Here is a 13,666-nt window from a genome sequence, read left to right as displayed (position 1 = left end):
AAATTGTAAGTGATTACTTTATTAAGGTGTTTGGGAGGGTTCCTTGTTTTATTATACATTTAAATTATAAGTGATCACTTTATTAACTTACTAAATGTATACAGGTCAAAATAATAAAGACCGTCTCATTTAAGAATTTGTGAATTAATAATCTTTTTATTTATGTTTGGAAATATGAACATGATGAGCTAATAATTAAAATAATAAGATCCTATACTTAGAAATTGTCCAATCTCAAGAATCAAACAATGCAAAGAAAATCCACGTGGTAATGTTTGATTCGTTACATTACCTGCCGTTAACTAACTGAGTTTTGGGCCATTGGTCGTTAACGAATTTCGGCGGGTTTCTCTTCAATTCCACTAGTATGGCATTCACATGATCATGCCCAAATCAAGTATTCAAGTGTAATTAATTACTCTCATTTTCCCAATTAGAAATTTCCTAAAGTTCGAAAATTTTTATTTTGGGATATCTCTCTGGATTAAAATAGTGGTAGAACTAAAACTCATATTAGTATTTAGTGACAGCACAATAAATGTAAAAGTAATCCTATATAAATAATAAAATATTAAAATATATAAAAATTATTGTGTTTTTATTCAACCTTATTAAGTAAATTTTTTATATGTTATGACTAGTCTTCATATCTCAAAATCAACGAGGAACAAGATTATTTCGAATACTATAAAATACATCCTTTCAATAAAAGTCATCAAACAATTAATAAATACATATGTGATACCCTAGATCTGCTTTAAAAAGAATTAATAGACTATTCATATCAACAAAGTGTATCTTCTTTTCATGGGAGTCAATTTGCTAAGAACTCCATAGTTAAGCGTGCTTGGTGAGGATGGGTGATCTCCCAGAAAGTTTTCCTAAGTGCGCACAAGTGAGACCAAAGTGCGCTGGAAGTGCACTGGAAAGACTTCTGTGGGGCCAGTCTACAGTCTCCATGAGTAGTCACCAGCAGTACGAGGGTCGGGGTGTTTACAAATGGTATCAAAGCAACCTGCAACCGTGACTAATAGTGTGTTCAGTGCACCTAGCGGGGAAAAGATCCTGAAACTACGGTCCAACGAGGACATTGTATTCCTAAGTGGGGGTGAGTGTGATACCCCAGATATGCTTTAAAAAGGATTGATATACTACTCATATAAAAAAGGTGCATCTTCTTTTCATGGGAGCACATTTGCTAAGAACTCCACAGTTAAGCGTGCTGGAAAGACTTGTGTTGGTCTGTGGAGCTAGTCTATAGTCTCAATGAGTAGTCACCGGCAATACTAGGGGCCGGGGTGTTACAACATATGCATGTTCAGCTGTTAGTAGTGATTTTTTATTAGCGAATACACATAGATTCAAAGGAATTTGATAGTGTAGTTGGTCAGTAGGTGCACAACACGACTTGATCAATAACCTTTGGTTTCGGGTTTAAACCTCTACATTTACTTGCAAACTTATATTCTTTCAAATGCCAGTGTCCTCACTTGTGGGCGCGGCTGCTTATGGATAAATATAATTTATTTTGTTTACACATTTTACTAAGAGATAATTTACATTTGTAACCCTCGAAATTTATATGATTTCAAGCAACAATTTATAATCATTATTATTTCAATTAATAATTAATCTTCATGGAATCTTATTGTTTCTTATTAGTACTCCTCTCATTTCTTTCCATATTTATAAATGAGAAGAACAAAAAATGGGAGGAAGTAGAAGTAAGGTTCTTTACTAATCATTCATAGCTCAACTATGGCATTTTTCTTGCTTATTAATTTTATAAGAATATGATGTAATGATAGTCTCTAAGAGGTTCAACAATGAAAAATAAATGAAAAATACAATGTAATGATGAACACAAGTGTTTATGAGATATTTTGGATATCTCCCCTTTAAATATAGTTTTATTATATTGAAATTCAACAATTACAATGTAATAAACCTCCCCTTATGTCGAGAACAATATCTTAAGATCACAAATACTAAAGCAAAGTAAGAACAATCTCAAGTTTCTAACAATGCAATAGCCCTCTCAACAATATGTGTGTTTGTTGTTTTTTTTTTGTTCTATGAATGATACTCCCTTTTATAGTGGAAGGTGAGTATCATTCTTAGAGCCTCTCAATTATTCACCATAAAGCACTTTTAACACCCCCAATTAATTATGACAATAAACAATAGAGTAATGCATCACATTATTGCATGATCACTACAAATTCTAACCAAAAACAGGATTCAATGTAGTCTGTTCGACTACCGCTTGATCGAGCCACTACCTCGCTCGGACGAGCAAGCTTCCAGTAAAGCTACTGACATGTTCTGGACATTCTGCTCGACCGAGCCAACACCGCTCGACTGGTCGAGCTAGGCATTGCTCGATCGAGCAACTGGTCGAGCCACTCACAAATTGCTTATTTTTCTTGTTGCTTTGATCAAGTAACTTTTATTAATCGTTCCTAACTTCAAACCATTCACATACAACACATCTTTATCGACCTTCTCTAAAGTACAAGACAAAACATGTTCGATTATATATTTAAAGTTAATGTCATCATTAATATTATTAGCACTTACTTTAACATATGACATATTTTGTTCAGAACTAAAAGAATTAAATCCCATCAAACCAAATTTTATTAATAGTATTTTATTTTAATCTAATTAATTTGGTTGAGATATGAATCACACAAAATTATGAATGATAGGAAATTATGAATGAGTCACTTGCACCCTTCTAACGATCTAAATGTGGATAAAACTAGTTGACGAAATTATTGTTTGAGCTTTTATGGTTGTAATTTAATTTTTTTTTGCTTTAGGTAATTAATTCCTTAATCCACGTAATTTTTATTGTGTATTATTTTTTAATATTCTATTCACAAATCCACACTCCTCACTTTTCATACTACTTAATCACATTTTAACTCACACCGTCACACTTCTTAAATTCCTTAAATTCAAGATTGGTGCACATTATTTTAGTGTATTAAGTTTATATAAGACCAACTATTTATTCTAATAGTTCTATTGCTTTTCTTCATCTTACCTTTTGTTGTGTGTATCGCATATTCTGAGCCTTTTATTCTGGTCTTTCTCAAGTAGATGATTTCATTGACTGCAACTTCGTTACGCTTTGTTAAGAATATGATCATCTTTTATTCCTCCTAAGACCAATTATAGTTTTTTTAATAAACAGAATAGTCCCTTCATTTCTTATTAATGTTCTAATAAATTACATTCATAAAAAGTAAGAAAAATTTACTCTTTTAAATAATAAATATATTATTTTATTTAATAATAAAATTAATAAAGTAAATAAAAGACCATCCAAATTTAAAATATTAAAATAAAAATGATTCCATTGATACTGTAAAATCTCCATTTTTCTGGAATTAATCAATCAGCTGAATGCATTTATCAGATATAAAAAAAAATGGTGGTTCTACAAAGCACAACCGCCTAAAAACTTGAACCCTATTTTCAAATCCAACAATCATGGTCTTTCTTCTGTGCTCTTCTCATATTGTCATTCTACTTTCTCCTTCTCGCTTCAAAACCCCATTTTTCCGTACTCAATTTAGGGCTAAAACATTTGTTTCTTTCCCTTCAAATTCAAATCAATGGAAGGTGAAGAAAATTAGAATTCAGTGTGCATCAGTCAGTAGTGAAGGAGAAGCTCATGATTGGAGAAAATGGGTTCCCAAGAACGTCAATTTTGGGGCCGATAAAGTTCTGAAATCAATTGCTGGTGCTACTTCTAGCCCAATTTGTCAGTTTATTTCTTCCCCGTCTACTGTCTTGCATGATGTTGATCCCAGAATCAAATTGGTAGCTTCTATTTTTCTCTTTTGGATTCTTGTTGTTATTTTTATTAAGTGTTGGAAGTGGGTTTGGCTTTGAATACTATCACAATTGGAATTTGAATGTTCCACAACTTTAACTTTTGGTTATTATTATCCAGTTAGAAATATGCACTTGATTTATAAATGTAGAATGTTGCATTGACTGATTTATTATATCAAACTTATCTTGAATTCATGTGAATATGGAATAAAATCACTACCTTACCTTGTTTTACTACTTGGCTAATCCATGTGGAAGTACTTTGTTTATAGCCTTGATCCATATGACATGTGGTATGAGGATTTGGGATTCATTCATAAATTGGGATGTTTTTACAACATTTGAAGGAATATTAGGCTGGCAAGAGGGACTTCCAGTGTGGAAATGTTTTGTGTCTTTAGTGTTTGTTGGTAGGGTGTCTTTGATTGGATTTGACTTGAATTTCTTAAAACATTAAGGGATTTCTTGAAAGGAGATTTCATATAGATGATAAGAGCTAGTTTTGCAAACTCTAACTTGGATAAACCAACTAAAACTCTGCAATACTGTTGGTCTACCACTAAGTTCCATTTGGGAATTGGATAACCAATCTTAAATTGGAAGGTTTCTTCTTCACATGCTCCTTGCCACTCCTTATGTGCATTGGTCTGAAACTAGGCTCGTCAAACAGATGCGATTGGGTCTGGTTTGTGTTCAGTTTATATTTAAATGGGTTTGAAATCCCTTGATCCAAACCTAGCTCGTTTAGTTAATGAGGTTCACAATCACAGCCCAAACCTGATCTTTTGGGTCAACCAAGCAAATTAGAAATCATAGCATATTGACCACATCTTATTTTTTTGCCTTAATTTTAAAATTTCAGTTTATGATTTGTATATATTGCTATTTTTTTTTTTTAACAAAAATTAGGAATATATAAATGTGTTAAGGTCATGTTATACGGGTTGATCCGACCTGAAATTAAATTGTTAATTAAATTGGTTATTCAAGTTTTTTCAGGTTTAAATTCTAATCTTAATCTAACCAATTTAATAAACAAATGAGGTCGGTTCGACCTATTTACTTAATTGAGTCAAAACTCTCAACCCAAACCCTCATATTTGGTTACTTTCAAAGCGGTATTACAGGCTGCCTTTAAAATTTGTAAGGTATCCAAGACCTTGTGCTCAAAGCGAGCCTTTCAAATTGGTAATAAGTAAAATTTGCACATTCTCTGATCTTTTTCTAAAAGATTCAACCTTTGGTACTTAATGATTAAAGATGCTTTGTTGTCTTAACTTTTATTGTCATAAGGGATTTTTACTATTTATCATGTTTATTTTCTTTATTTTTTACTGGTCTATATATACTCTCCTCCACTTATTCTTATTTTTTGTCATATGCTTCTATAAATCCCATTATTTGGCCTATCTTTCTTTTCTAAACTCCTGAAAGTTTTGTCTTCAACTTTTGCGACTATTTATTCTTTAAGGTCACTCATTCACCTTAACATACGCATCTTATCTATCTGCATTTGCAATGACCTGATATGGGTTTTACGTAGGGGTAATTTTGGTAATGACAATGTGGTGGTAACTTGGGTACTAAGCTAGTTTTACGTGGTAGCTTTATTATAAATAAGAGGAATTAGGGAGTCATTATCATCATGAAAATTGTAATACACTTGTTGGATGGGTTTTACTCATTTTAGGAGACCTTAAGCTTCTCGAATTGCTTGATCTATCTTTCGTCATTTTGTAATCGTGCTTTAATCATCAATTTGATAGTATAATTTCTCTTTCAACATTTTATCTTTTCAATTTCCATTTTACTGTTTTAGTTCATTTAACCAGTTCATATCAGCATCTTCCTATAATGATCTCTCTAAAGGCACGATACTTTACCCACCCGTATAGTAGTGTTGTCTAATGGCAAGGACATGTTGAATTTTCCCTTGACCTTATTATCACACTTCAACTGAATAGTATTGGGTAAACACTGCATTCAATTATAAACCCCCATAATATATGTAGTTGAGGTTCATGTTTTATACTATGCATAATATTGGTCCTATACTTTCATTGTGGTCAAGGTCCATGGTTTTCTAAAGGTCTTTGTATCTATGAAATCTATGTGAAACATCTTGAAAGTTGTGCAGTTCTAGTTTCAATTGTCTGATTTGGTCTACTACTAATTGATAAAGAGAATTATTTGTGATGTGCATGTGTTATTTGTACTTTTACTTGTTAAAAGAACACGAATTAATCCTAAATGGAAGTTGTTTAATTTTTTTAATGCTGCAAAGATTTGTATTTCAATTGTCATTGACGGTTACGCTGATTGGAAGTCATTCCTGAGTACGTTCTGCTGGGTTATTCGTAAGAATGTCATGCTCCTTATGCTCATCATGTTGATTCCTGGTTTTGTCTTCATTTCTTGATAAGGAAACACATAGAAGTGACAAGGATGTCATTAAATTGACTCAAAGAAATTGGTTAATATTTAATCTCTTTTGTTGTCCTTTTCACCTATGTATGATAGTCTGGTGAAAATGAATCTGCAATTTGCAGGTATGGCTTCTGGTGTTGGTTTTTTTGCCAGCATGGTCCCATATTTACATGCGTTTTGGAATTGTTCTTTCTCTGGCTCTTCTGTCCTCATGGGTACTCCCTAAAAATGTTTGGATGGTAAGTGTGAAGTTCAACCTTTAATTTTTGAAAGCTTCTGTACTATTTTTTGCCTTTTATTTCGTGGAGTTACCTGTTTGGCTGTAAGTAGTGATTCATCTTGAGCTTCTAAAATGTATAGTTGAACAAGCAGGGCTTGATTGTCAGTGAAAAAGGTGCTTATTGCTTAGAAATTGGTTTTATAAACTAAAGGATTGATAATATGTGATGGTAAATTAAGCTATTGATGTGAAAGGATAGTTATTTTATACATGTGTTATTCTTAAATAGCATGATACACCACAATTTTCTTGGACATTTATCAACCTTCTAATTTATTTAGTATATATTCAAGTACATTCATAGATCTTCGCAATCCTAGAACCCGTTGATATTTGGAATCACAATAAATTCTATTGGATACAACTAAGATGAAGATTTAAAAACAAGAGCACCATATCCAGACTTGTAGAGTGCTTGGGAAATAAATTCAGAAACTAAGAGATAAAACATTTTAGTCTTGAAGCAACTATAGCCAATACTTTGAAATATATCAAAATCGCCTTTATTAGACAAGAAAATTTGTGAGAAGATATACCTTCTGGCTTTGAATCCTCCTTCTAGATATAACTTCCCACTTTCCTATTTTCATTTTTTTGTCTTGTAATTCACTAAGACAATTGAGTGACTCTTACCATGGAGATGTCATTTGTTGGTCACACTTTATTTGTGGATGATTTGATTGAGCATTGTATATGGTTTGAGTCGAGCATTGTATAGACGATGGGGAAGTTGCTTCAAGGTTTTGTATGACAAGAAAATTTTGGTTACACTCTTGCACAAGTGGCACTAGGTGACAGTCAAACTATTCAATTTGGTGGCAGAATAAGCAAAACCCTTAACATGAAGCTATAGTAGTAGTGTATAAATATTCTTCACGTCAATGTAGTTCAATTACACGTGTGAAGTGATTTTTCTTCTATGCATCCACTACCGTATTCTTAATGCGGCCAAAGATATATAATTCATTTGGTTTCCGATTATAATGAATATATTAAATTAACTCATTAAATCATGTGTATATCTTATGTTTGTGAAGTTAGGGATGATGCTTTCTAGCAAGCATTGATCAGAAATAATATCTTTGTAATCTCTAATTAGGGTGTGAGGTTGCGTGCTTTCGACCCCCCAAACCATGTCTGTGTGGAAGCCTCATAGTCTTAATGCATTGGGGTAATGGAATGTTAGGTATTTGGCATCACTAGTCACCCATATTTTCACAACTATTTTCTTTTTCCATCACTTTTCCGTTGTCCCTAGTCCCTACAAAGGGGTGCTACAGTTTAGGTAAACATCAATTGGAAAGGGGGAGAGTATACCGAAACAGAGCCATGGTTTGTGGTTTTATAAAAGTCACAGATCAAGTTGTCCTCGTGCAACATTGCATGATGTCGTGTACTGATGTTTCATGGAGAATAACTTTTACATCAGTTGTCAGCAATACTACCTATATATTGGGCAGTTTTTGCTGACGACAGCTACATCAAATTTATTGATATGGCAACTCGAATCCAATATTCGTCCATTGATAAGTTACTTACCCTTTGAAGTGCAAAACCATGATGATGCAAATAAGAATTTTGGCAAGAATATTCTTTTGAGAGTATCCACAACTACACTTCTTTTTGGCTTACTACTGTTCCATTCTTGCATAAGCCTTTTTGTAGGCACGAAGCCTCTCTAATAGAAGGGTTTTTAGCTTAGTGTGGAAATTTGAAATTAACCTTGCTTGTTTGGTAGTTTTTAAGAACAATAGTTAGACAAGTGTATTTATGTTCAGTTTAATTTTCTATTTTTAATAGATCCTTATTGGTCCAAAAGTAGTTCTATGTTTGCAGTAATCTAATACCTCCTAAACCTCAATGGAAGGTGAGCTGTAGCTTTGGTCATTAAATGCATTTTTGATGTATGGGCTTAATTTGGAAGATAGGATTTGAAACAAACATATATATGAAGAAAGTCGAGGGTGTGACATATCGCTGATAAAATGAGCTTGAATTGGCTTTGCTGGTTTAGGCATATTCCTTGAGAATAGATGATGCTCCGGCTATGAAAGTCTTGTGCTGGACAAAAGGAAGCTAGACTAAAGATGATATAGATGGATACGGCAAAGAAGGATATGTTGCAATTGGATCTACAGTACAGGATGATATGGTGTTAGATGGGAATGAACGTTAGAGTATTGTTGCAGAAGATTTTGTGAGTTGATTTGTTTTGGGCTTTGGCATTGTTGTTATACATGTATTGTGCACATTTAACACTTTTGCATCAAGGAATTCAAAATTGTTGATAATCGATAAGTTCTCATACATATTTGTTATTTTATATTGTATTTGAGCATGATCATTACTGTGAAGCATTCTCGCACCATTAGTTAAGCATTTTTTGAACTTAGGGGCTTGAACTTATTCTCCCCTTTTGCAGGATCAATTGGGAAGAGTGACATTGCTGTCTCTATTTTTATTTGTAGTGCTGGGACTGACAGCTGATACTGTTCTTTTTAGTGTTTCTTCGAGGACTCCACCGTCATCTTTGACTGGAATTCCAAGTATTCCTTTATCATTCAAAGGCTATTCCTATAGACTTTTCAAGTTTGGACCTTTACAGATGACTAGAAAAGGGCTTTCACTTGCAAGTACATCTGCATGCCTTACATTCACCGTAAGTTTCTAAAATGATTATTTTCATTGTCAGGACCTCCAATGTCTAAGCAACTTCTCTGCTGAATTGAACTTTCTTAGTGATGTGTGAATGAATTATTGTTACCTCTTTTGAAAAGTTTGTGGCCAAAATTATTTATATCTTCCTTCCAATTTAGATTAATCTCGCTTTTAACTTCCTTGCTCTCGTTTACTCAAGCTTAAGTTTACAATGTAAAATATCTGTTGAAGTGAGTGTTTATTGCTGTAATTGATGACAGGTTTTCCAAAGTGCTAGTCTATGTTTGTCAACAACCCCTCCGGAGCAACTTGCATCAGCTTTACGGTGGTTCTTGCTCCCTTTAGCACATATTGGTGTTCCTGTGGATGAAATTGTTCTAACTCTATTGCTTTCATTAAGGTTCATAAACCTTATTTTTGATGAGGTAATGCTTATTAATTTTCTTTTCTTATTTTGCTCATGGACAGTTGAAGATAAGTAGTGTTTTTCTTTGACGGAGTATTGTTAGCTTTCTTACTTTACCTCGAAAGATATTTAATGTAGGAAAATTGAATCTCAAAAACCCCACCTTTGGCGGACCAATGCTTTAACTTGCACCTTTTATTTGTCTCTAAGAACCAACCTTTTATGTGTCTCTAAGATAAGTAGAAAGCTATATATGTTCCAAGATCCCAGTCTTAGCTTACTACCCTTGGTTTTCCTTAACCTCAAACGTTTCAAGCCTATGTGCCCTACTTTCCACTACCCTCAGCGCAAAAAGTGTAGTGCATCACTAAATATGGAAAGCCTCCACGAGAATTGATTTTTGGTTCATCATTATTTGTGACTAGGTTTTACTTAAATGGTTGTGAGTTGTGACAACAAACCTCTCACCCTCCTTTAACTGGAACCGACAATGAGCAACAAGATCATATAGGCAAAGCTTTTGTGTTAATTAGGGTTTTAATTTTGATTTAACTTTTAACTAAGAATTTAATTTTAAATAAAAAATAAGGAAAAATTTGAGCATATGTGGCCTTTTGTACCTTTTTAATCGTTCGCATATAGAAATGAGTGGTATAAAGGTGGAATTTTTAGAAACGTTGAGATTTTTAAATTCAATTTTCTTTAAAATATTTTGGTGGCTTGCTATCACTGTTTGTATTCATAATGTAAAGTCCTCGTATGCTTCTCATGCAACCATTATCTTGAAGGTCCGAAATGTTGCCCTTGGAATTCTATCTCGCAGAATTAATTGGCAGGACTTAACACTCCTTGAGAAAATTGACGGTATGTGAAATACTGAACTCCAGTCTAATTTCAGATCTCATTACGTCTTTTGCAAACTGGAAACTCTTGAAACCAAAATTTGTGTGTTAAGACTCGATTGTAATCATGATTCTTTTTAGTCCTGCATTTGTCTGGAAAATTTGGTTGTGTTCAATTTATCTGAAAATTTTGTTTTTCCTCCTTTTCCTTCTTCTCTTTTACTCATTGCAGATTTGTCTTATTACTGGAAACTTTTGCACATTCTATGGCCACGGTAGTTGGTCAATCTATTTACAATGTCTTTACTCATTCCACAAAATCACTTTCGTTTTTCTCTTTCTGTTTTCATTCTCAGTTCTCTCTTCATCCCCACTTCTCCTCTCACATTATGGATCTTTTGAAAGGATACATTTGTCAATTTTGCTAAGGTTGCGTTTGAGAACATGCATTTTATTTTAAATTGTAGATCAATTATAAATTCATTAATGAAGAATTTGAGAATGACAAGATTTGAGAAGTCATTCTCAAATTCTCATTGTTAAACCACTTTTATAACCATAGCGGATTTGACTCAAATTCAAATTTGAATATTCTTTATTTGTCAAATACTAAATTTGAGTCAAATTCATATTTTCAAATGAAATCATCATTCCCAAACATAGTATAAAAGATTGTCCGTTTTTTCAAAAATTAGCTTTTTTTCTTTTTCCCTTGCAGAGTGCATTTGAGGTGGCCCTTTTTTGACAAAAACACTACGATTTCTTCAGTCTGACAGCCTTTCGCTTCCATCACAGAACCATATCATTTTTTGTCCATTTCTCGGGTGGGGTTTTGAGAGAAAACTTAGAACAAACATGCCACTTTTCCGTATGCTTTCACTATCTTGTAACATTACTGGGTTTCTAATGAGTCTTTTATTTATGACATGCAGTCTTCGTGATGTACATCAGACGGATCTTTAAAAATATCTTCAGCCATGCTGAGCAAATATCACAGGTTCGACATTTGTTCTACACCTCTTTTCTTTGGAAAATGTGCTTATTTGTTTTTTCAATGCTTTCTGAGCAATTTGATGCAAAAAGACTGAGCTTTTGGATCATAATCTGTTGTTGCGCAACTTAGCTTGGAATATCCAGCAGGGATAATGTCTCGGAATCCCAGTTACAGAAAGTGTTTTGTTTTTTGAAGAAAGTTGGAGATGTGTTTTAAAAAATAATGTCGAGAAGCTTAATTGAAGAAAAATGCCACTTATCCTTTTGAAAACTGGAAAAATTGAAAAGAAAACTTCCACCTTTAGGTGGTTCACTTCTAAAACTCTTGACCTTTACGTTATTTTTTAAAACTATCACCATTTATAGTTGTACGCTTTTGTAGGACTTAATCATTTTTGTAATCGTTGTTTAAAAGAAAAAAGGAAAATATAAGAAATTTATGAAGAAAACAAAAAAGGAAAAAATAATAGTAAAACAAAAACCTAAACTATCCCTCCCTATCCCCACCATCCCCACTACCCTCACCCCTCTCTCCTCCCTTAAATTCCCTCCCCTACCCCACAAACACTCTCTCCAAGCACCTCGAGGGAGAGGGTTTCAGGTAAAGTTTGTGGTTGGGAGAAGGTTTCAGTCGAGTTTTGTGGTTGGGGAAGAGGGGGTTTCGAGGTTTTAGGAGAAAGAAGAGGCTGGATGAGGGATTTTAGGCGAATGGAGGGCTGGAGGAGGGGTTTTAGACTATGAAAAGGGTAGGGGATTGAGGACTAGGGCTGGGCTGGGTTGCTGGGAAAGGGTAGACTTGTATTTCTTTATTCATTATTTCCAACTTTTAGAATTTTAATATAACTACTCTACATTGTGAGTATCTACTACTAATTACTTCTAATATATTTTGATTTTATTTCTGAATTTTTGAATACTTCCATATTTTTGTTTTTTGATTTTGATTTTTGTTATTTTTTGATTACTTTAAAAATTTTTAGATATTTTTTTAACTAGAATGATTTTAGTTGATCATTTCAAAACTTTATTTATGTTTTTTGATACAAAATAAATTAAAAGGTTCAAAAGTGCTGGTGTTCTTGCTAAGTTACTGAGGTCACTAATTTGATGCTGAATGATTTTATTTGATCATTTCTAACCTTTTCACCTCCTAAGATACCGAGGTCATTTATTTGGTGTTCTTGCTGTCTAGAGCTGATATGAATGATGGTGCTGAAATTTGTTTAAATTTGGCTCGATGCTCAACCTCTTCTATTTGCAGGCCATGATTGTTCGAGGTTTTCAAGGTGATAGCAATCGTCACAAGATACACTTCCGACCTTCATCTATTACGATTCCAAACTTTGTTTCATTATTGGCTCTATTTGGTGTTATTGGTGCTACTAGATGGTCAGGGTCTTTCCTCGTCTGACAAGCAGTGAAACCTGCAGTGTACACAATATATGGTGATAACACCACCGAATAAGGCTCAGCACAATATGCTTGATCCCAATGATCCTGTCACTGGTATTACATGTTTTGGCTTGAAACGGCTAACTATAAACTAAAGACGCTCTCATCCTTAAAGATTATGTGACTGCCATGACTGCAACAATGGATTTTTGAAATGTCAATCTACTAGCAGTATTCTCTCAGGACAGAGGGATTGAAGCAAGTTAAGAATTAAATTCAGGATAATTTGGATTTAGGGTTGTTTTTTTGGATAAATTGTAAAATGTAAGTGTTACAAGTTACTTCTTCGCTCGAACGAATGTTGTGGATATTTCATAGATAAACCTACAGTTGCACCACATATATTATGTATACAGCTCTAAGTATTTTTCAAGCTATACATTTGATATCAATTGATCGTATGCATTCCTAAGAATCAACTTACCTATCTATTAGTCCCTTTGATTTTTCTACACTACATCTGAAAGCTTTCACTTCAATTTGCGTAATAAAGTAAATTTAAAGAGACAAAGGAGCATTATTTAGTTGCAAATTATTGCTGCTGTATATTCTAGTAGAAAGTTCAAGTTTCCGGCAATCCTATCTTGTTGCACTCTAAAACATGAGAATCTTACACTTTCTCAGTTCCATTGAAATTGCATCATTTTACTCATGTGAGAGTTTTTAGAGTCAAATAATGTTACTTCAATGGGATAGGGGAGTATCGTGTTAGGATTGGATGAATTGTGAGAAGGAAGAGGAATTTGAAAGAATGAAATT

At 33.5% G+C, this 13,666-nt stretch overlaps 1 protein-coding gene across 1 annotated transcript; it reads left to right on the top strand.

Moving 5' to 3' along the window:
• Positions 1–3,380: 3,380 nt before the first annotated feature.
• On the top strand, positions 3,381–13,312 carry LOC130828314 (protein ABCI12, chloroplastic). Its single transcript, XM_057694229.1, has 7 exons — positions 3,381–3,834; positions 6,399–6,515; positions 8,979–9,215; positions 9,475–9,639; positions 10,409–10,484; positions 11,395–11,459; positions 12,717–13,312. The coding sequence occupies exons 1-7, from the start codon at positions 3,502–3,504 to the stop codon at positions 12,864–12,866; spliced, it is 1,143 nt and encodes a 380-aa protein (XP_057550212.1). The 5' UTR covers positions 3,381–3,501; the 3' UTR covers positions 12,867–13,312.
• The last annotated feature ends 354 nt before the right edge of the window (positions 13,313–13,666 follow it).

Source organism: Amaranthus tricolor, chromosome 12 (assembly GCF_026212465.1).
Source record: "Amaranthus tricolor cultivar Red isolate AtriRed21 chromosome 12, ASM2621246v1, whole genome shotgun sequence".
NCBI classification, from domain to species: domain Eukaryota; kingdom Viridiplantae; phylum Streptophyta; class Magnoliopsida; order Caryophyllales; family Amaranthaceae; genus Amaranthus; species Amaranthus tricolor.
This window is presented reverse-complemented; position numbering and strand designations above follow the sequence as displayed.